The following is a 22957-nucleotide window of genomic DNA, read 5'->3' on the forward strand; positions in this document are numbered from 1 at the left end:
CGCGTATGACGCGGATTACGTCACACGCCGGCCGCCTCGCGTCATCACGGCGGCCGGCGTGAAAGTACTGCGCATGCGCGCTTTAATCGCGCATGCGCAGTACTTTCACGCCGGCCGCCGTGATGACGCGAGGCGGCCGGCGTGTGACGTAATCCGCGTCATACGCGGAAGCTGCAGCCCGACACTCCACCGAGTGTCGCCCGGGCTGCGGCCTGTCAGCTATACCGGAGCGGGGAGAAGGAGAGGAGCCAGGACGCCGGCGTGGGACCTCCCGACCAGCACTGGGCTGGAGAAAGCCCCTGGTGAGTACAACTTTTCTTTTTTTCGTGAGCTCGGAGTCCCTTTAAAATGCATTTACAGTAAAGTGACTCTTAGCAAAATGTACCCCCCAAACAAAGCCTAATTGGTGGCGGAAAAAACGAGACATAGATCAGTTCATTGTGATAAGTAGTGATAAAGTTATAGGCTAATGAATGGGAGGTGAACATTGCTCGGAAGCATAAAGTGAAAACGACTGAAGGCTGAAGTGGTTAAGGCAGTGCTCCCCAACCCTGTCCTCCAGGCCCTAGTGATGGGTCGTTCGCGATAGAGTCGGCTCTAAGAGCCGGCTCTTTGCTGCGAACGACAAGAGCCGGTTCTCAATTTTAAAAGAGCCATGCCTCAGCCACCCCACACAGCTCTGCTTTGCTCTGTAATAAAGGGCGCTGAGGCATGCTGGGAGATGTAGTCCTCCTCTTGCAGCTTGTAGGAGTGTATGGGGCGGAGCAGAGCAGTAGCAGGAGGGATTGCCCCAGTCAGAGAAGCAGTCTGGAGTTGTCATGGAGACGGGCGGGGCTTTTACTCCGATTCTGAGTGGTGTCCAGTGATATTTAATGAAGAGCCGATTCAGAGCTTTAAGAGCCGGCTCTTTAATGGGAGCCGATTCAGAAGAGCCGATTCTCCGAGAAGAGCCGGAATTCCCATCACTACCAGGCCCACCAACAGTGCATGTTTTGTGGAAATCACAGAGGTAGTTAATCAGCTCAAAATTACCCCACCTGTGCATGTTTGTGGTTTTATGCTAAACCTACTGTTGGTGGGCCTTGAGGTTGGGGAACTCTGCTGTAAAGGCTCCAGAGCATTCCCTCCTGTTGGGTGAGTATCTTACATTTTTGTTTTAAAAGGATACAATTGTCATTTAAAACATTGCCATTGCATTTAAGCCCTGCCATAAAACTGCTGAGCTCATGTCAGTAATCTTCTAGTTACACAGGGAGGGTGGGGGTCACACAGCTCCCCATATCACAGGTCAGCCTGGGGTCACAGTACTCTGGGATCACAGAGCTCCCCATGTCGCAGAACACCCTGGGGTCACACAGCACCCCATGTCATTGAGTACCCTGGGGTCACACAGCACCCCATGTCACTGAGCACCCTGGGGTCACACAGCACCCCATGTCACTGAACACCCTGGGGTCGCACAGCACCCCATGTCACTGAGCACCCTGGGGTCACTGAGCAGCCTGGGGTCACACAGCACCCCATGTCACTGAGCACCCTGGGGTCACTGAGCAGCCTGGGGTCACACAGCACCCCATGTCACTAAGCACCCTGGGGTCACACAGCACCCCATGTCACTGAGCACCCTGGGGTCACACAGCAGCACCTCATGTCACTGAGCACCCTGGGGTCACACAGCAGCACCTCATGTCACTGAGCACCCTGGGGTCACAGCACCCCATGTCGCAGAACACCCTGGGGTCACACAGCACCCCATGTCACTGAGCACCCTGGGGTCACACAGCACCCCATGTCACTGAGCACCCTGGGGTCACACAGCACCCCATGTCGCAGAACACCCTGGGGTCACACAGCACCCCATGTCACTGAGCACCCTGGGGTCACACAGCACCCCATGTCGCAGAACACCCTGGGGTCACACAGCACCCCATGTCACTAAGCACCCTGGGGTCACACAGCACCCCATGTCACTGAGCACCCTGGGGTCACACAGCACCCCATGTCACTGAGCACCCTGGGGTCACACAGCACCCCATGTCACTGAGCACCCTGGGGTCACACAGCACCCCATGTCACTGAGCACCCTGGGGTCACACAGCACCCCATGTCACTGAGCACCCTGGGGTCACACAGCACCCCATGTCACTGAGCACCCTGGGGTCACTCAGCACCCCATGTCACTCAGCACCCTGGGGTCACACAGCACCCCATGTCACTGAGCACCCTGGGGTCACACAGCACCCCATGTCGCAGATCAGCCCGGGGTCACACAGCACCGCAGCACCCCGGCGTCCCCACGTGCAGCAGAGGTCGCAGAGAGATGAAGTCACCTGTGGGTGGCGCTGGGAGGCTCTTTATAGCGGAGCAGCGCTGGTTTGGCCGCCTCTTGGCGGGGAGGGACTCCTCGTGCTGCAGTGTGGCCGCTGTCACCGCTCTGTGTCCGGCATGGCTGACTACCTGATCAGCGGGGGGACCGGCTACGTCCCGGATGACGGGCTCAGCGCACAGCAGCTGTTCGGGGCCGGCGACGGGCTGACCTACAAGTGAGTCTGGGAGTATCAATGTCACCCCGTGTGGTGGCACTACATGTCCCAGGCTGCTCTGCTGCCGTAGCTGTGAGCCAATAAGAAGTCCTGATCGCCTCCTGTAGTGGCAGATGTTTGCTACATAGTTGCAGATAGTATAGCACACAGATGGGGGCTGTGTGGTGCTGCTGGGGAGGGCAGAGGTGGCTTGCTGAAGGGGGGCTGTGGGGTCCTGGGGAGGGCAGGGAAGAGCATAGGGGGCAGTGAGGTGCCAGGGAGGGCATGTGGGGTGCTGAGTGAGGAGGGCAAAGGGAAGCTGTGGGGTGCTGAGTGAGGAGGGCAAAGGGAAGCTGTGGAGGGCAGAGGAGGGGGGGGGGGTGCCAGGGAGGGCAGAGAGGGCTGTGGGTCCTGAGGTGGTCTAAGGGGTGATGGGGAGGAGGCTGGGTAGGGGAGGGCAGAGGGAGTGCCAGGGAAGAGTGGGGTGTCAGGGAGGGCAAAGGGGGGCTGCGGAGTGTTGGGAAGGGCAGAGCGGGTTGCGGGGTGATAGTACTGCGTGGGGGAGGGCAGAGGGGGTGCCGGGCAGGGCAGATGGAGTCTGCAGGGTGCCAGGGAAGGCTGAAGGAAGTTTCAGGGTGTCTGGGAGGGCAGAGGGAGGCTGCGGGCTGTTGGAGATGGCAGAGGGGGGCTTCAGGGTGTTGGGGAGGGCTGTGCGGTACCAGAAATGGTAGAGGTGGGGAGTTGGGGAGGGCAGGGGGGTGCTGCGGAGGGCAGAGGGGGCTGCGGAGGGGACAGAGGGTGGCTGACAGAGCTGCAATTCCTTATCAGGCTGCTGGTGGAGGTGGCCCAGCACTGATTACCTGTTACCTGAGCTGTCACTGCAGCTGGCAACGCCATAACCTAGCAACCTTGCCATAAATTATAGTTGAATATTTTTTTAATTCCAGGGTTTAGAGTGATCACTACAAATTGTTGGACCACCTAGTAATCTCCACAGGCCTACTAGCTATACTGGTGCAACAATGTGCTCCCTCTTCTCTCACCCATTATCATTATTAGTATATTGTGTATTTAGATAGAGCTGACATCCAGGTCCGGTGCTTCCGTAAGGCCCACTGGGCAATTACCCAGCTCCCCAAGCCTATTTAGGGCCCTAAGTCAGGGACTGTACAAGTCACAAGTTTGCTGTTTGTTCAGTATGAAAATGTAAAGGGGCCCCAGTATTCCTGAAGCTAGCCATGCTGACCTCTTCATCTATACTTCCCTACAATAGTCTCATGTCCTTACCGTAGTCTAAAGGCCAATGTGCTAGAGTTTTCAGTTAGTTTGGGCGCCGGGGAGGGCAGAGGGGGCTGTGGGTCCCAAGGGGGGATGCGGGATGCTGTAAAGTTTAATTAATTTGTGTAAATTACCTGTGTGCATTCATTTTTGAATTTAATTTATGTATTAGCTTTGCTAACTCTCAGCCAGCAATCCGCCATTTTATATGGTCTACAGCAGTGATGGCTAACCTTGGCACGCCAGCTATGGTGGAACTACAAGTCCTTTGAGGCATTGCAATACTCTGACAGCTCTAAACATAACTCGGAGAGGCAGAGGCATGATGGTATTTGTAGTTTTGTCACAGCTAGAATGCCAAGGTTAGCCATCACTGGTCTACAGCCTGTCATCCAATCAAGTGTAATATAAGTATACATCCGTGTCTACAGTACCAAATCTAGCTGGAGTTGCATAAGTCCAGCAAAATTCAGGGGTGAGGGTTAGGTCGGACATAATTGTAGACTATGTGACCAGCAGGGGAAATACCCTCTCAATGCCCCCCTCCCTAACCCGCCTCTGCATACTGGAAGCTGCAAAAAAGAAATTTAAAACCACAAACACTGATGCACATGATAGAAGGGGGCCCCGGCTCTGCCACCACCTGGGACCCCCATGCGACCCCAAGACGGGAGATTAACCCACACTGTCCCTATCTAAATGCTGAATGCAATACACACAAGAAGCAAATGCCCACTGCCATTTTACATGGTCCACAAACAGCCCATCGGCCAATCAAGTGCAATAGTATACACCCGTGTCTGCAGTACCAAATCTAGCAGGAATTGCCTAAGGGCCTGTTTCCACTTGAAGTGATGCGAGTGCGGTTATTAAGCCACATCGCATCACTTTCGCTTGCAGTTGCGTCACTTCCACATCTCTCGATGCAGAAGCGACTGGAGGAGACGAGGCATGGATGCGGCCGTGCGAGAATATGCAGCATGCTGCAGATTCTTGGATCGCTCCACATAAGCAGCATGCAATGGAAACCATTTCATTGCCATGCATTGGTTACAGTTCAGCCGCAGTGCGATGCGACTATGTAGCCACATCACACCGCGTAAAGTGGGAACAGGCCCTAAGTTCTTGTTCACATTGCGTTCCGATCCCGTTGGGTGTTTTTGACTTTTTTTTTTGCGAGGCACTTGGGTGGGCGGTGCATTTTTGTTAGAAGCGCTTTTCTAGAGCGGTGTTTTATTTCACTCCCTGACGCAAGTCAGGCAGTGAACTCTTTGACCCGGAAAATAATGTATTTATTCTTAAAAACGCAATCGCTGCACAAAGCTATTTTGTGAGCTTTTGCGGGTTTTTTTTCCTATACCTTCCATCGAGGCGAAATGGCTTAAAAAAAAAAAAAGGTTCAGGCACCGCTTTGCTGAGTGTATCGGACACGAACCGCTCAGATGTGAACTCTCTCTTAGGGAATCATTGCACAAGCGTTGGTGTTTTTTGAAAATCGCCTGCGTTTGAAAAAAAACGGCAAAAAAATGCCCTTAGTGTGAATGAGCCCTTAGTCCAGCAAAATTTAGTCGAGATGGTCCTGTCAGACATAATCGTTGACCTTGTCACCAGCTGGGGGTACCACCTGCTGGTATACCCTCTCAATGCCCCCCTCCTTAACCACTTACCCGCATCTGCATACTGGAAACTGCAAAAAAGAAATTTAAAAACACAAACACTGGTGCATATGACAGACGTGTGTTTTGCATTCCGCATTCAGATAGGGACCATGTGAGTGAATCTCCTGGAGGTCGGAGTACTGGGGCTTGCTTGCATTTGTCTTGGTGTTGCAGGGGATTTGGGGGTCCCGGGCGGTGGAAGAGTCTGGGGGCCCCCCATCTGTCATGAGCACCAGTGTTTGTGATTTATTCGCTTTGGAACCGCACTCAAGGGCAAAACCCCTTCCAGGGGTGAGATGTGCTGGGCCCTCCACCTGGGTACCGCCAGAGTCCTCACAGAAATCAAATTGAAGTCCGGCACAGGCTCCAAAAGTTACCAAAACTTTATTCGTACATAATAATTAAAACTGTTTTATTTTGTACGAATTAAATTTTGGTAACTTTTGGAGACTGTGCCGACTTTAATCAATTAGCTTTGGAACAAAACCTTTCAAATCTATTATGTACCTCTGCTTGCACCTATCCCTACAGGGTTAAGGCCTGGTATACACTATACAATGTCCCATCAGATCAACTGGTCTAATCAATAGTTTCCGACAGGTCCATTCAGATCCCTATCCACAACTGGATCGATTTTGTGAAGTAGTGATTAAAAACTTTATCCCGTTATCAGGCGGGACCTGATCTGACCTGTCGGAAATTATCGATTCGAAAAAACCCCATCTGGACAGTGAAAAAGATATTCTGCTTCTATACACTACCGTATATCTGCCTATCAACTTGATTGCTAATAGAATTTACCGCGTTTAAACTTGAGTTTATTACGCTTTAGCATCCCTGCTGCCTACAAACACCTTCACGTTGGAATAACTGGATCAGCCACCTACCAGTGTGGGAGGGAAATGGGAACACCTGAGAGGAGAATGCAGAAATTCCAAACCGCTAGTGTGTGTAGCTGCAAAGCAAGAGTCCTAGCCACTCAGCCAACGCTAATCCCTTTTTCTTTTCTTTTTTTTTTTTTTTACACTATTATTTTTATATGGAATGAGGGGAGGAGTGGAAGGGCTGTTACCTTATTGCTGCTGTTGTCTGTTTTTCTACTGGGGTAATTTCCTTTTATCTCCTGTCCCTGAGACATCCGAGATGCTGCTGTGGGTGACCTGATTCCTGTATTTCAGGGAGCTGTGTGGTTGATACAATACAAAATACAAGGAGTACCAGTAATTAGTCAGGTGCTCCCAGATAAAAGAAAATTCTAGAATTACCTAATGTCACCATTCTAAAGTAGGTGGTCAGGAGCCCCCTATCCAAGGCATTTCCTTTAGTCAGGAGCCATGTATTTCAGGCATTTCCTGTGCTGCACAGCCTGTCCCAGGAGTTTCCCGTAGTGCAGAGCCCATCACCCTCACCCCCCCCCCCCCCCCCGGCCTTTTCTGTGATGTGTGTGAGCCACCCTCACCCCGGACCCAGGCATCTCCTGTGGTGCAGAGCCTGTCCCAGGTGTTTCCCGTGGTGGAGAGCCCATCACCCTCACCCCCGGGCCTTTCCTGTGGTGTGTGTGAGCCACCCTCACCCCGGACCCAGGCATCTCCTGTGGTGCAGAGCCTGTCCCAGGAGTTTCCCGTGGTGCAGAGCCCATCACCCTCACCCCCCCCCCCCCCCCCGGCCTTTTCTGTGATGTGTGTGAGCCACCCTCACCCCGGACCCAGGCATCTCCTGTGGTGCAGAGCCTGTCCCAGGAGTTTCCCGTGGTGGAGAGCCCATCACCCTCACCCCCGGGCCTTTTCTGTGGTGTGTGCGAGCCACCCTCACCCCGGACCCAGGCATCTCCTGTGGTGCAGAGCCCCCCATCCCAGATGTTTCCTGCTGTGGGAAGCCCCTACCCAAGGCATTTCTCTCCTACAGCTGTAGGCTGGAGTCCTCTTAGGGCAGGGTCACTCTACAATTAGCAGGATAGCATGCGGTTCCCCTGTAGCACATAGTGGAAAATGCATGTGATTAAGGCCTCCTTTCCACGGACTGTTTCTAGGCAGTGAAATGCCTCTCAAACTCTCTCAACTGGTCACTGCTGCCTGGTAACTGCTTGTTGCTGCATGATAACTTACTGCTGCCTGGTAATTGCTTGCTGAGCACACAGCTCAACAGTTCGTGGAAAGGAGGCCTTAGTGTGACCCTAGCCTTAGGACACCTCTGTTTGGGCCCTGCCCCTATGTACTTTGTACATCGTCATGATGCTAAACTGTTTTTTGCCCGTCTGCCTAACTACTTCAGCTGGGCTGCTTTCAGTCACATGACCTTTTAAAAGCAGGATTTTTTTGCTGCAGAAAATGTAATATTTGCGCAATCTGCTCACTTAACTGAGCGTAAGTTTTTAGATCCGTATTGGTAGTTTGGGTTTAATGCAAAGCTGATGGTTTAGAAGCTGCTTTAGTATTATAAACAATCGTGTTTCCCTGCAGTGGTGAGCAGTGATGTCTGGGAAGTCCTGCAAGCTGGTGACACTTGTCTCTCAGGCATGACAGAAACCTAAACTCGGTCTGTCCTGCGCCTGTAACTAGACACCGCCAGTGTTCTGTGTCCACATTGGCTCACGTGGGATCCAGTCTTTCTGCTATCGTGTGTGTGTGTGTGTGTGTGTGTGTGTGTGTGTGTGTGTGTGTGTGTGTGTGTGTGTGTGTGTGTGTGTGTGTGTGTGTGTGTGTGTGTGTGTGTGTGTGTGTGTGTGTGTGTGTGTGTGTGTGTGTGTGTGTGTGTGTGTGTGTGTGTGTGTGTGTGTGTGTGTGTGTGTGTGTGTGTGCGCGTACACCAAAGAGCTTGGGGCCCCAAGCACTTTATTGATAGGGAGCTCTAAACCTACCCAGGACAGCTGCAGTGTCAGATGGGTGTAATCAGAGTAAGGAAACACAACTGAAGCAAGATGGATATAGAGGCTGCCATATTTTATTTTTATTTTTTAAGCAATACTGGTTTCCTGGCTGTCCTGCTGATACTTGCTTCTAAAGCCCAATTGACACGATACGATTCTTTGTGCGATATGATTACGATTCTATTTACGGTCCGATTAAATCCGACATGTCCAATCAGGATTCGATTCAATTCGATTTGCCATTGTTTTGCAATGGCAAATCAAACTTAATCGAATCCCAATCGGACATGTCGGATTTAATCGGATCGTAAATAGAATCGTAATCATATCGCACAAAGAATCGTATCGTGTAGATTGGGCTTAATACTTTCAGCCACAGACCCTGAACAAGCATGCAGCCAGATCAGTTGTTTGACATTATTCTCAGATCTGACAGATTTGCTGCATGCTTGTTTCTGGTGTGATTCAGACACTACTGTAGCCAAATAGATCAGCGGGACAGCCAGGCAACTGGTATTGTTTAAAAGGAAATAAATATGGCAGCCTCCATATAGCTCTCACTTCAGAACCTGAGGTGGGCAGATGGGACACAAAGGCATGAGGCATGTTCTCTGCCTCATAACATACCTCTGTGTCCCAACACCGCCGCTCTCTGCTTCCCCACCGCCGCGCTATAGCCCCCCTCCCCCCCCCCCCCCCCCCGAGATTGGCAACATTATTTGTCGCCATCTCGGAGGTAAACACAGGGAGAGGGATTCCTTGTTCAAAATGCCCGCCAGGGGCGTTCCTGCAGGGATTCCAGAGCAGCTATTGGGAGCTCTATCTCCCCCTGGCTGTGCCCCCTGCCCCGCCCTGAGAACGAATCTCTCGAGCAGTGAGGAGCAGCGTTTTATGTGGCTACCTGATCCACTCAGCCCCCCGGATCAGATAGCCTAGTTTTTTTTTTTTTTTTTTTTTTTTTAGCCCACCTTGGGCTCTCTTTAAGGATTACCACAATGCACGTATAGAGGTGTTCATAACCAGCATAATACAAAGCTAATAAGATGGATGAAGGAGGGCCCCTCTAGTCCAGGGGCCCCGGTGCAGTCGCAACCTCTGCATCCCTTATTACTATGCCACTGTGTAATGGTGTGATGCCACTCTATGGAGCCAGGTGCAGCAACATAAGCGATTACGTGAGGCATAGAGGAGACTGCAGACATCACGTCTGGCAGAGCAAGCAGAAATGTACTCAGTGAGCTTCTTATTGACACTGGAGGTATTATTATTGTTTGATATTTATATAGCACTGACATCTTCTGCAGCACATTACAGAATACATAGTCATGTCACTGACTGTCCTCAGAGGGGCTCGCAATCTAATCCCTACCATAGTCCTATGCCCATTGTAGTCTAGGGCTAATTTTGGGGAGGGAAATGCAGCAAATGCTGGACTACATTTCCCAGAATCCCCGCTTTACAGTTAAAGAGAAACTCCAACCAAGAATTTAACTTTATCCCGAACAGTAGCTGATACCCCCTTTTACATGAGAAATCTATTGCTTTTCACAAACAGACCATCAGGGGGTGCTGTATGACTGATATTGTGGTGAAACCCCTCCCACAAGAAGCTCTGAGGACCACTGTACTTTTGACAGTTTGCCACAATGTAACAAGGTTCACAGACAGGAAATAGCTGTTTACAGCTGTCTCCAACAGCCAAAACAGCTAGCAGCAGCTACATAACCTGCCCACAGTAACAATGTCACCATATAAGAAATGTCAGAATGTAAATCGGGGAGAAGAAAGATTTTACAATAAGCAAACACAGACTAAATCATTTATACATAATTATTGTAAAAATGAAGCACTTTTTTTTATTACATTATTTTCACTGGAGTTCCTCTTTAAAACCATGTGTCCACATGAGGAGGCAGGACTTACAGTGACAGGAAGTGAGGATTGTGCAGTTGTAATACCTCAGTTTGGTAACAGGATGCTAGAGGCAGGAGAGGTCTTAGGCCTGTATAGATGGGTGCGCAACCTAAAGAAATATACAAGGAGTCCCCCGACATATGAACATCCAACATATGAGCGGCCTGCTGATACAAATGGCCTGCTGAATGGTTGCAATGCTTCAGACTCAATGTCTTGTGCTCCCCCAGCCCCCATTCGGATGCAGTAGTGCTTGTCTAACCTGCTCTGGCGGTGCCTTAACCGATGAATGCACTCTTTGGCCTGGTGCACACCAGAGGAGTTTTTCTGAGCGTTTTGAGTTTTTAAATCTGCTGCTAATGTTATCCTATGTGTCTGTGCACACTGGAGCAATGAGGTTTTGTAAAAAAAAAAACCATAGCATTACATTGGGAAGAGCTTTTGAAACCTCTAAAAGCTCTTACCAATGTAATGCTATGGGGTTTTTTACAAAACCTCATTGCTCCAGTGTGCACAGACACATAGGATAACATTAGCAGCAGATTTAAAAACTCAAAACGCTCAGAAAAACTCCTCTGGTGTGCACCAGGCCTTTCTCAGTCCCACAGCTCCCCCTAGTGCCGGTGTCACGTGTAATGACGCGACCTGGAGAAGCCAGCACTTAGGGGAACAGTGAGGCTGGTCCACTCATCCTTGGAGCAGGTGAGACCAGCACCGTTTCCAGAACACGTACTCTGCACTGAGCTGGGGGTGCACAGGAAGCATAGGGTCGAGGCACAAAGGGGGATAAAATGAAGGGGAAGATGTCATCGCTATATAAATACGAAATAATAATAAAGTGAGGCACGGGGACAGAGGTGGCACAGAGGGGAACACTGAGATCTGAGGGGAAAATAGGCACAAGGGGACAGAGGAGACACTGGAGGTACAGGGGACAGAGATGGCACGGTGTTTTGACTTGAGAATGGACTTAGGTTAAGAACGAACTTACAGTCCGTATCTCCTTTTTTGTTTTAATACCCTAATTTCCTATAAACTAAACAAGCCTCACTCACAGATTTTCAGGGAGCCTTGGCATTTTCAGACAGTAGCAAGGGCTCATGGGAGCTCAGTCTGGGCAGGAGGAGGGGGAGGTATTACTAGCCAGAGATTTCAGAGGGAGGAGGAGGGGGGATTAGGTTTTTTTCACAGGCTGAGTGCTCAAGATGCAGATAAGCTTGCCCGTGTGTAATGTTTACAAACAACATGGCTGCTGTCATTGTATCACAGGAAGAAATAATCATATTCTATTGAAATTGTTTGCAGCTAGATTTGCTGTGTAAACTATCTAAACTTTAGATAAGATATATCGACAAGTTACTTGTTATAGATAGTTTTTCATCTCGGATCTGCTTTAACACTTCATGTTCCCTCTCCAGTTGACTCCTATAGGAAATTGGCACAGAGATGAGGAATGTACAGCACTAGCTTCAGGCATAGCTCATGTTGGGGCAGCAGTCCTACTTCCAGAGGTAGGGCAGAGCTATAAAAATTGTTCCAAAAAATAAATAAAACGTACTGACCCGTTACCTAAAACCTGTTTATTGAAGAGGACTGTGGCAGCGCGCCCAGAGGCGTTCATTCTTCGCAGTGGCTGGCATTGCCTCGGGCACAGCTCAGAGCTGACAGCTGGAGGCAGGCTTGTTGCACTGTGTGTGAATCATGTCTGCATGAAGTGATATTTTTATATGGTAGATAAGTTTACTTCTTTATTTACTGATGAGAAACAAGTATGCTCTTTTCTGTGATCTGGACACCATTTCCTGCGTCCGCTGTCAGTAGAGCTCCATACACACATTAGATAAAACTCGGCCGAGGTGGCTAGCAGATTAGAAACACCCAAATAATTCCGACTGCCGCTGTTCAGCACCGAACAAGCGGACGGGGTCAGAAGGAGATCACTGCCTTACGAGTCACGGCGCGTTTCATGTGACTCCGATACTTTGTCTTTCCGTTTTGGAAGGAGGAAGCATCCAAGTCACCTGAAATGCAAAGTTACTTGTAAGGCAGTGACCTCTTCCTGAATAGGGCTGTGGAGTTGGAAAAAAATCTTCCGACTCTTCAGTTTAAGAAGCCTCCGACTCCAGGTACCCAAGATTACCGACTCCTTAGTCTAATTTATACAGTCCATGGCTTGGTTCAAAATATCATCCGACTTAGACTCCTCACTTTATTGAAACCACAGACTCTGATTCCAGGTACCCAAAATTGCTCCGACTCCACATCCGTGCTCCTGACCCTGTCAGCTTTTTCGGTGCTGAACAGCGGCAGTCAGGAGTATTTGGGTGTTTCGAATCGTCTATTCCAAATTTAAACACAAATAACTGCAGCCCCTGGCCGCTCAGACACCGGTCATTAGTGAAGGACTGTCAACGTCGGGGGACATCTGTGCTCAATTTAGATCTGTGTCCAAGATGTTCATAAGGAATTTGTAAGGTATAAAGGAAAAATCGAGAGCCCACTATGGTGTAGTATTTTTAACCAATTAGCAAAAAAGTTTCTGTATCGTGTTAGCCAAACAAATTTTGTAGGTAGAAAAAACAAAGTTTTGTAAAATCAGTTAGCCATTAACCTCCTTGCCGGTTATCCCGAGCTCGGCTCGGGGTAACCTGCGCAGGAGGATTTCTCAGGCCCCGCTGGGCCGATTTGCAAAATTTTTTTTTCCTACACGCAGCTAGCACTTTGCTAGCTGCGTGTAGTACGCGATTGCCGCCGATTCGCCGAGCCGCCCCCCCCTCTCCCCAGACCCCTGCGCAGCCTGGCCAATCAGTGCCAGGCAGCGCTGAGGGGCGGCTCGGGATTCCCTATGACGTCGGTGACGTCATCCCGCCCCGTCACCATGGCGACCGGGGAAACCCTGCAGGAAAGCCCGTTCTCAACGGGATTTCCTGCATACTCGGCGATCGAAGTGGGTGGGGGGATGCCGCCGCTCAGCGGCTATCATGTAGCGAGCCCTGGGCTCGCTACATGATTTAAAAAAAAGAAAAAAAAAAGTGCGGCGCTGCCTCCTTGCCGGATTTTTTAGACCGGCAAGGAGGTTAAAAGGTATTTTACAAAACTTGTTTTTTTTTTCGTACCCACATAACCAATTAGGAACAAAGAAGTAGTGTAGAGTTATACTCACCAGTGTGGGCTACCAACAGGCAACCACTTTTTAGGCGGGTGGGGGGGGGGGGATCTTCTGTGTGGAGGTGAGTACTACTTCCCTTATTTTTACTTATTTTAATACTGTTTTATCCTGATTGGCACCTCTGTTTCATCCTCATAACATACATCGCATCTACCTACAGTGGAGGGGTCTACCCCCATTTTCCTTATCTATAGAGAGCCCAAGTTCCCCTGCTGCCTAAAAAGTGGTTGCCTGTTGGTAACCCATACTTGTGAGTATAACTACACTACTACTTTATTCCTAATTGGTTATGTAGGTAGAAAAAAAGTTTTGTAAATGTAATACTATTTAAAGGGAATTTGAAGTGAAATTAAACTTATAATGAATTGTACATGTAGTACAGCTAAGAAATAAAACATTAGTAGCACACATGAGTCTCTTATTGTTTCCTGTACATGAAGAGTTAAGGAACTTCAATTCTCTATGCAAAATGACTTCTCTGAGCTCTCTGACTAATTTAGTCAGAGAGCAATGCTATTTTCTGAAGCACTTATCTCAACACTCTCACTGTTTCTTGTTTGTTTAACGTTTTTCTGCTAGAAAGTTGAAAGGGTCATTAGCTCTGCTCTGTTTCATCAATTAAAATGCAATGTGTAAATTGTAAACTGCAAATATTATAGAATTATGCAATGTTATTAAAAAAATCAGCCATATAACTGAAAATAAAAATGAGTCTTTTCTTTGCTACTAATGTTCTATTTCTTAGCTGTACTACACATACAATTCATTATATCATAAGGTTTTTGTTTTTTTTTCCTGCTCGCTTCAGTGTCACTTTAATGACTAACTGATTATGGTAACTGATCGGTTAGCTTTTAAAATGTAATACTTTTAGAAAACTTTTTTTTTTTCATCAACAGAAGGGGTGGGTAATTAGTACAACGTCTTCAAAGAGCTTATCTAGAAGGAATGTGTGAAGATGGCCTTCTGCTCCCTCTGTAAATAAGGAAGGCAGAAAGGGGAGGGGGGAACATAGCATCTTCTATAGCTATTACAAACCAGGAGAAATTCCAGGGAAAGAAAGGGTGCTTAGTTCCCTTCAAAGCCTACTGGATGTATACAACCTCTAAATAAAAGCAGGGACATTCATCACATTCATTCTACATTTTATGCAGCAATAATTGTTTTCCATCTTGCAGTGACTTCCTCATCCTCCCCGGGTACATAGACTTCACAGCTGACCAAGTGGTGAGTGATAATATCTGTTGTATTTCGTTATTTTATTCTGTTTTTGTTATGGATCATGTCCAGTGTCTGTACTGATTTAATTCTGTGTAATTCGAGGACCTCACCTCAGCTCTTACCAAGAAGATCACATTAAAGACGCCACTGGTCTCCTCCCCCATGGACACTGTAACCGAAGCCAACATGGCTATCGCAATGGCGGTAAGGGGAAGGGAACCTTTGATTCTGTTTTATGATGTCCTAACCCTGGTCAGGTCTGCTGAATAACTCTCCTCTTGTGCTCCAGCTCACTGGTGGAATCGGCATCATGCATCACAACTGTACGCCGGAATTCCAGGCCAACGAAGTGCGCAAAGTGAAGGTGAGTGACACCTTTGTCAGGTCTGTCATTAGTGAAGCACCGCCTGAAGTCTGACTCTTACCTCATATATCTGCTTCTTAAAGGGGAACTTCAGCCTAAACAAACACCCTGTCATTACGTTACATTAGTTATGTTCATTAAAATAGGTAATATAATCTCTTACCCACCCTGTTTTAAAAGAACAGGCAAATGTTTGTGATTTTATGGGGCAGCCATCTTTTTGGTTGAAAGGAGGTGACAGGGAGCATGCGACACAGTTCCCACTGTCCTGTGTCCTGATCACCCCTACCAGTTGCACACGCTAGGCTTCAAATCTCAAATTCAAAATTAAAAAAAAAAAAATTTGCACAAAGTTCTGATGCTGTGAAACTGTTAAAGAAACACCAAGCCTTTTCAGTGCTGCTGAGTAGATATTTAGTCTGGAGGTTCACTTTTAAAGTACAACTGAACCGAGAGGGATATGGAGGTTGCCATATTTATTTCCTTTTAAACAATACCAGTTGCCTGGCAGTCCTGTTTCTCTTTTGGCAGTAGTGTCTGAATCCCACACCTGAAATAAGCATGGGGCTCCAGCCTGACTTCAGTCAGAGCTTGTTTAGGGTCTATGGCATAAGGTGCTCATACATCAGACGATGTGTGGGCAGATCGACCAAGAGACAGATCTCTCTCTTATCGTAGAGAGACCTGTTGCCTGCCCATACACCACAGGCCAATTCCCAATAAATTTCATACTGAAATCGATCTGGAATCTGCCTTGTGATGCCGCTTCACCAGCCTAGCGCTGTTGTCCCCTAATGTTCAACCAGCTCCTCTGATACCCATTACCTGTCTGTGTCCGCGCTGACTCCGTGCTCCGTCCAAAAATGCACCCCATGTGGTTGCCGGAGTAACATGGGGAGTGTGTATGGACTGAGCCGGCAGCGGACACGTAATGTATAGTGCATGAGGGGGAGGGGGAACCATGGTCCTGACATCACACTGTGGGAGCGGTTTCACCACAATATCAGCCATACAGACCCCCTGATGATCCGTTCGTGTAAAGGAATAGATTTCTCATGGGAAAGGGGGTATCAGCTACTGATTGGGAAGTTCAATCCTTGGTTACGGTTTCTCTTTAAAGAGATCCAGAGGTGGCATATTATAATCCTAATAGGAGCCAGAGGCATGTTGTGTGCACAATGACATGCCTCTGGGTCATTGTACAGCCTCTGCCAACACCCTAATTCAGCCTCACATAAATTGTCGCTAGGCTGGCGACCTTTTAAGGGGGTGCAGCGCAGCGGGGGCGGGGCTGGCAGCAGCGGTACATTGACCCAGTGGCATGGCATTGTGCACATGACATGCCTCTGGCTCCTGTTAGGATTATAATATGCAACCTCGGGTTCTCTTTAAGGCTTATTATACTGTTGCTTATCTTTTAGAGCAGAGAGGAAGTTCTGAGTTCAGGTCTGCTGTCTTTGACAGATAAGAAGGGATATAGTGGTATAATAATCTGTTTTTACCTCGTAGAAATATGAACAAGGCTTCATCACAGATCCAGTTGTCCTGAGTCCCACACACAAAGTACGAGACGTGTTTGAAGCCAAAGCTCGGCATGGCTTCTGCGGAATTCCAATCACAGAAAGTGGCAAGATGGGTGGGAAACTAGTGGGCATCATCTCATCCAGAGATATCGACTTCCTGACCACATCAGAGCATGATCTGCCACTCAGAGAAGTGAGTAATTACAGGCTGGAGGCCTCTCTCTAAACATGGCTTCCCCTTACAAAATGGCTGCCTTTTCTGTAATCCATGTCCTCAGTAGAAACCGATCTCGCACAGAATATTCTAACATTTTACTTCTCTAATAATCAGATCATGACCAGACGAGAAGATCTTGTTGTCGCACCGGCGGGAGTTACATTAAAAGAAGCCAATGAAATTTTGCAGAGAAGCAAAAAAGGTATTTAGAAAACTTCAGTCCTTGACATCCATTGCAAATTAATATGAACCATTAAATAAATCTGCATAAAAGAGTTTCTTGGCATCCAGTCAGGTTACAGCTGCTGTGGCCCAGTCCAAGTGTAGAATGCTGAAGTCTTGATTGTCCTATTTCTGGCCATCTTCTGGGACAACTCTAGCTGGTGTTACATGTGCCAGTTTGATTGTTCAGTTGATCTTGTGGTTGAGTAAAAAATATCAGTTCAGTGGACACAGAAAAAAACGGGAAGGTTCTAAGGGGTCCAGAGCCTTCTCTGCTTTTAGGTGAGTATATAACCTTTTGTTTTTATTGGTTAAAGTTGTCCTTTAAATAATTTGAACTGTTTGGTGTCTTTAGATGTTCAAGTTCCCCATGCATGTAGCTCAGCTGCTCCTCCCAGCCTGATTAGTCTTGAAGAATGATCTGCAGACCTCTGTTCTTATTTTCCCCCTTTTAGGCAAACTACCCATTGTGAATGAGGACGATGAGTTGGTGGCCATCATTGCACGGACAGACCTGAAGAAAAATCGTGATTACCCACTGGCCTCAAAGGATTCCAAAAAGCAGCTGCTGTGCGGAGCAGCCATTGGAACGCACGAGGATGACAAATACCGCCTGGACCTCCTGGTGCAGGCTGGGGTGGATGCCGTGGTGCTGGTCAGTGCCTGACATATACATCACTTTCTAGGCCCGAGGTGCCCACACTTTTTCGGCTTGTGAGCTACTTTAAAAAATTAACAAGTCAAAATGATCTACCGGTGTACAATTTTGGGAGCACAATTGTATCTACAGAATGGAAAATGTATTGAGGTGTTGGGATCTACCATGAGTCCTTTGCGATCTACTGGTAGATCACGGATCTGCCTAATGGGCACCCCTGTTCTAGGCCATTGTAGGAATATATGTAGCATACACAAATCTCCTCTCCCCCCTCCTCCCCCCCCCCCCCCCCCACCCCTCACCCCTCACTCCCGCAGGGTCATCAGCTTCAGGGTTGACATCACTTCCTACTCCATCCTCCACACTAGTAATTACTGGCAGCCTTTCTGGAACATTGAGGCGTAGAGCTAGAAAAAAGAAAACTGGCCACCGCTTGAGGTTTTCTCGTCCCTTAAGGTGGACCCTAACTCTTGCACAGCAAATAAAGTCTTTCTTTGTTTTCCCCACATATACTGTAGTCACTGAAGAAGTTCACTTCTTTGTGTTCTGTGTTTGTTACGAGGATGTTTGGCACATTGCACATTGCACAGCCAGAACCAATTTGGACTTCTGTAGGCTTTCATGGCACAAATGGAATCCCTTCCACTAGTCAGCCAATGACAGCCTCTGTTACTGAGTGGGAGTGTCTGACATAACATATAACAGCCATACTGATAGGTTCTCTTTAGGCAGATGTGAGGACATGACTGAAACGTTTATACTCTCCCTTTCCAGGACTCCTCCCAGGGAAACTCCATCTTTCAGATTAATATGATCAAGTACATTAAGGAGAAGTATGACTCGCTCCAAGTGATCGCCGGGAATGGTAAATCTTTATATTTTACTGTAGTTACATGAGGATTTGGAAGGAGTGTATTTATTATGATTATTGATTTATAAAGCGCCAACATATTTCAGGGTGCTCATTCACACTTGAAAAACCGCAAACGCAAGCATTTTTGTGTGCTTTCCCCCCCTCCCGGCGCTCCACTGCGCGCTGTATGTTGGAAAAATTGTTTTTCTAAGCGCTTTGCCAGAGTGGGTTTGAGATTCACTCCCTGAACTTTGTCCCGGAAAAAACGAATACAATTTATTTAATAAAAAATAAATCGTCGCATAAAGGGGCGTTTAGCGCTCTTCCTATACCTTCCATTATACGAAAATTGCCCCAAAAATGGTACAGGCACCGCTTTGCTGAATGCACAGTGCACGAACTGCGCGGATATGAACCTTCTCATAGAGATTCATTGCACAAGCGTTTTGTGGGCGATTTTAATAATCACCTGCCCATGATAAATGTCCGAAAACGCCCCTAGTGTGAAGGAGCCCTCATTGTTTTTGCAAAAAGACACATCCGTTGAAGTATGCCAGAGCTAAAATCTATGAACTATTGACCCTTTTTATGTTTCCTGCTCTATCACCATTTTCTGCTAGGAAAGTGTTTTTATAGTTGAAATTTCTTATCAGTGAGGGTCACACTGTGGTCACTTCCTGTTTGAGTCAGGACTGAGTAAGCCACTTACATACCTGATATTTAACACTTTCAGGCAGAGAAAGAAAAAAAGGAACAGAGCAGAGTTATTTGTGTGCTAGGCACTGTACATACACATGTCTATCTCATCATGTCACATGTCACCTCGGGTGTCCTTTAAGCAGGAACCTCACTTGGCAGAAGGTCAAGGCCAAGTTCAGGTGACTTGTAATCCAGCCGGCAATGCCAGACCATCCGGCAGGAAGGGAGTGGTTTGGAGAGTGAGCATTTCTGCAGGGTGGGGTCAGGAAACATGCGCACATGTTATGAACTACCCAAGTCAGTGGGCGCACTCGTGCAGCTGCAGGGGACTGCCCATGTGAGTGACAGGGCTGTTGGGTGAGCTGGCTGCAGCTGCTGGGACTTTGACACAGAGACTGTGAATTAAATTGGGGAGGAACTTGGCTAAAAGTAGCTCCTACATAATTTGTGCTGTCCAGATATATTCTGGAGCCCCTGAGTCAGTCTTCTGCTGTGTCATGTGATATCTGAGCTCTCAGCAGTGTGGTCATCTGGGTACAGCACAGAGCAGTCACTGAGCTCTGGTTAGCAGAGGCATGACTATTCGTATGAAAAGTAATGCTAAAAATATATATTTTTTCCCAGTGAGAAAGCAGTCCATATTCAATTGGTTTGACTTGTTTCCTTAAAGGATTATCAGACAAAAAAGAGTTTCACTTACCTGGGGCTTCTACCAGCCCCATGCAGCCATCTTGTGCGATCGTAGTCACTCACTGCTGCTCTGGTCCCCCTCCGTCAGCAAGTTTAGTTTTTGCCGACCTCGGGGTCAGCGGCCGCATTGCGTACATTTTTATGCATTCCTGCTGGTGCAGGAACATTAAAGGTGGCCATACACTGGTCGATTTGCCATCAGATTCGACCAACAGATAGATCCCTCTCTGATCGAATCTGATCAGAGAGGGATCGTATGGCTACCTTTACAGCAAACAGATTGTGAACCGATTTCAGCCTGAAACCGTTCACAATCTGTTGTGGTGGTGGTGCTGCTGCTGCCCCCGCCCAGCCCGCATACATTACCTGCTCCGCCGGCGCGACTGCAGTCTCCCGGTCACCGCTGCTCCGTCTGCGCTCTGGTCTCCAGGTCCGGCATGCCTCACTTCTTCTAGCCCGGCAGGAAGTTTAAACAGTAGAGGGCGCTCTACTGTTTAAACTTCCTGCCGGGCTAGAAGAAGTGAGGCATGCCGGACCTGGAGACCAGAGCGCAGACGGAGCAGCGGTGACCGGGAGACTGCAGTCGCGCCGGCGGAGCAGGTAATGTATGCGGGCTCTATTGCGTCGGTCGTCGGGCACTCGAACGCCGCTAGCGATGCGCTCTTTACCCGCGGGCGATCGACGGTTATTTTCCGCACGGCACGATCGACGGGATCGGACGAAATGGATCGAAATTCGGCGTGTAGCGTGAACGATTGGCAGCAGATTCGATCCCAGTGATCGAATCTGCTGTCGAAACGGGCGCAAATCGGGCCAGTGTATGGCCTGCTTAACACATACATTTTTACGCATTGAACCACTAACGCGCAAAAAATGTATGTGTTAATGTTCCTGCAGCAGCTGGAATGCATAAAAATGTACGCAATGCGGCCCGGTCGGCAAAAACTAAACTAGCTGCCAGCGGGGGACCAGAGCAGCAGTGAGTGACTACGACAGCGCAGGATGGCTGCATGGGGCTGGTAGAAGCCCCTGGTAAGTGAAACTTTTTTTTTTTTTTTTAAATATCCTCATTTTTATTTTCATAATATTGCATGCAACATTTTCATAATATTGCATTATTATCTAATATGTGCAGTTTAGACAACACTCAGCATTCTAAATGTTTCTACAGAGCAGGTTGTGAACTAATGACCTCTCCTCTTGAAGAGAAAAAGAAAATCCTTGACTTACAGCTCAGATAACAGCCTTCAGAACTCAGGGCTCTCTGCGACTTTGAAAGTCGTAGAACTCAATGGCTTTTTTGCATAGATAACTGGAGTCTCTTAACTCTTCCTGCACTGGAAACAAAATTAGACTTATGTTTCTGCTCCTAATGTTTTCTTTCTGAGCTGTACTACACATACAAATCATATCATTATTTTTTTTCTGCTTCAGTGTCTCTTTAAAGGAAATCTGTAATAAAGTTTAAAAAAAAAAAAGTTGAACTTACCTGGGGCTTCTACTGGCCCCTGCAGACGTCCTGTGCCCGTACTGGGACAAAACGATCCTCCAGTCCTACGCCTAAGCTCATTTTCAGTTTTGCAGTCGGCAGGCTCTGGCCACGCGCGTCCTCACGCCTGCTCACGTCGCTTGGAGTATCCTGCACAGGCGCAGTATGAGAAAACATCCTCCGGTAACAAGAGCATGAACGAGGATGTGCGTGGCCAAGGCTGCGCAAGCGCAATGGCCATCGACTTGTAAGTCGGCGAAACCAAAAGTGAACCGTGGCGAGGTAATGGAGGATGGTTTTGTTCTGGCGTGGGCACAGGACGTTTGCAGGGGGCCGGTAGAAGCAGGGGTGTCATACTCTAATACAAAGTGGACTGAAATTTAACACTGGGACCAAGTCACAGGACAACCTCAATGTCTAGTGGCCACCTCCCTCCCCTTTTCTGTTCCTTGGAGTTTCGTGGTCCTCCCTCCCTTCCCTGTACAGTTCCCTGGTGTTTAGTGCCCCCCCCCCCCCTTATGCAGTTCCATGGTGTCTAGTGGCCCTCCTCCCGCCCTTATGCAGTTCCCTGGTGTCTAGCAGTCCACCCTCACACCCCCAAACCATTTCCTGGTGTCTAGTGACCCCTTTCCCTCACCTCTACGGTTCCTGGTCTTCCTCTCCCTTCCCTATAGGGCTTCCCTGGTGGTCTAGGGTGGGTCAAACATAATACAAAGTGGGGACACCACTTGCAGGCCAAATATGATGACGCTGAGGGCCAGAGTTGGACATGTATGATGTAGATTGATGTAGTAGTATTTTATTATTTTAGAATTGGCAGAGTCCTTTTCTAAACTCCCTCTCAATTTGTTCCCCCCCACCCCACCCCCATATTCCTCTGTGATGATCAGGAGCTGGTGGTGGGGCAGAGAGGTCTGCAGCCTAGTCATATGGTCACGCTCCTATGAGGACTGTACTGGCCACAGTCTGCAGCATTGACAGATCTCTGCACAGTCTATAATAATCACTCTATCCCCTCCAGAGTGACACATGACGCTCCCCGCTCAGTTGCTTTGATGGTCAGGGACAAGTGTGACCTGGAAGCAGAGGAGGAGGTGGTAACTAAGAGCTATCTTTATCCTCTGCCACCATAATACATTCCATTTTCAGTCACATGCAGGGAGGACAGTCATCACAATACTGACCCTGCCCAGCAGCGGCTGATGTGACAAGTGATGCCCGGAGGCTCATGGGCTGTGACTGGCAGCTGTGGAGGATCTGTTTGTTATTATGTGCTCTTCCAGGCATAGAAACAGACCTGTGCTGGGATTATACATCCTGCTTATTGAACAGCTTGCAGTCTATGGACTGTGCTATAGCCATGGAGCTATTTAAAGGACAACTGAAGTGAGAGGGATATAGAGGCTGCCATATTTATTTACTTTTAAGCAATACAAGTGGCCTGGCTATCCTGTTGATCCTCTACCACGTTTAGCCATAGGACCTGAACAAGCAGGCAGCAGATCAGGTGTTTCTGACATTGTCAAATCTGACAAGATTAACTGCATGCTTGTTTCTGGTGTTATTCAGGCACTACTGCAGCCAAATACACCAGCAGGGCAGCCAGGGAATGTG

At 48.3% G+C, this 22957-nt stretch overlaps 1 protein-coding gene across 3 annotated transcripts in view; it reads left to right on the top strand.

The window, feature by feature from the left end:
- Positions 1-2362: 2362 nt before the first annotated feature.
- The window catches only part of IMPDH2 (inosine monophosphate dehydrogenase 2), a 49328-nt gene continuing 28733 nt past the window's right edge, over positions 2363-22957 (top strand). The window contains exons 1-8 of one of the 3 annotated variants that reach the window (XM_068252664.1): positions 2363-2543; positions 14586-14634; positions 14731-14832; positions 14918-14992; positions 16502-16708; positions 16847-16934; positions 17410-17609; positions 18387-18477. In XM_068252664.1, the coding sequence (XP_068108765.1) occupies positions 2446-2543; positions 14586-14634; positions 14731-14832; positions 14918-14992; positions 16502-16708; positions 16847-16934; positions 17410-17609; positions 18387-18477 (910 nt within the window). In that variant the 5' untranslated portion in view covers positions 2363-2445. Of the gene's footprint in view, positions 2544-11705; positions 11750-14585; positions 14635-14730; positions 14833-14917; positions 14993-16501; positions 16709-16846; positions 16935-17409; positions 17610-18386; positions 18478-22957 lie in introns of those variants that run through there. The other 2 variants (XM_068252666.1, XM_068252665.1) reach the window with 2 other exon arrangements.

The sequence above is a fragment of the Hyperolius riggenbachi genome, chromosome 9 (genome assembly GCF_040937935.1).
Source record: "Hyperolius riggenbachi isolate aHypRig1 chromosome 9, aHypRig1.pri, whole genome shotgun sequence".
Lineage (NCBI taxonomy): Eukaryota > Metazoa > Chordata > Amphibia > Anura > Hyperoliidae > Hyperolius > Hyperolius riggenbachi.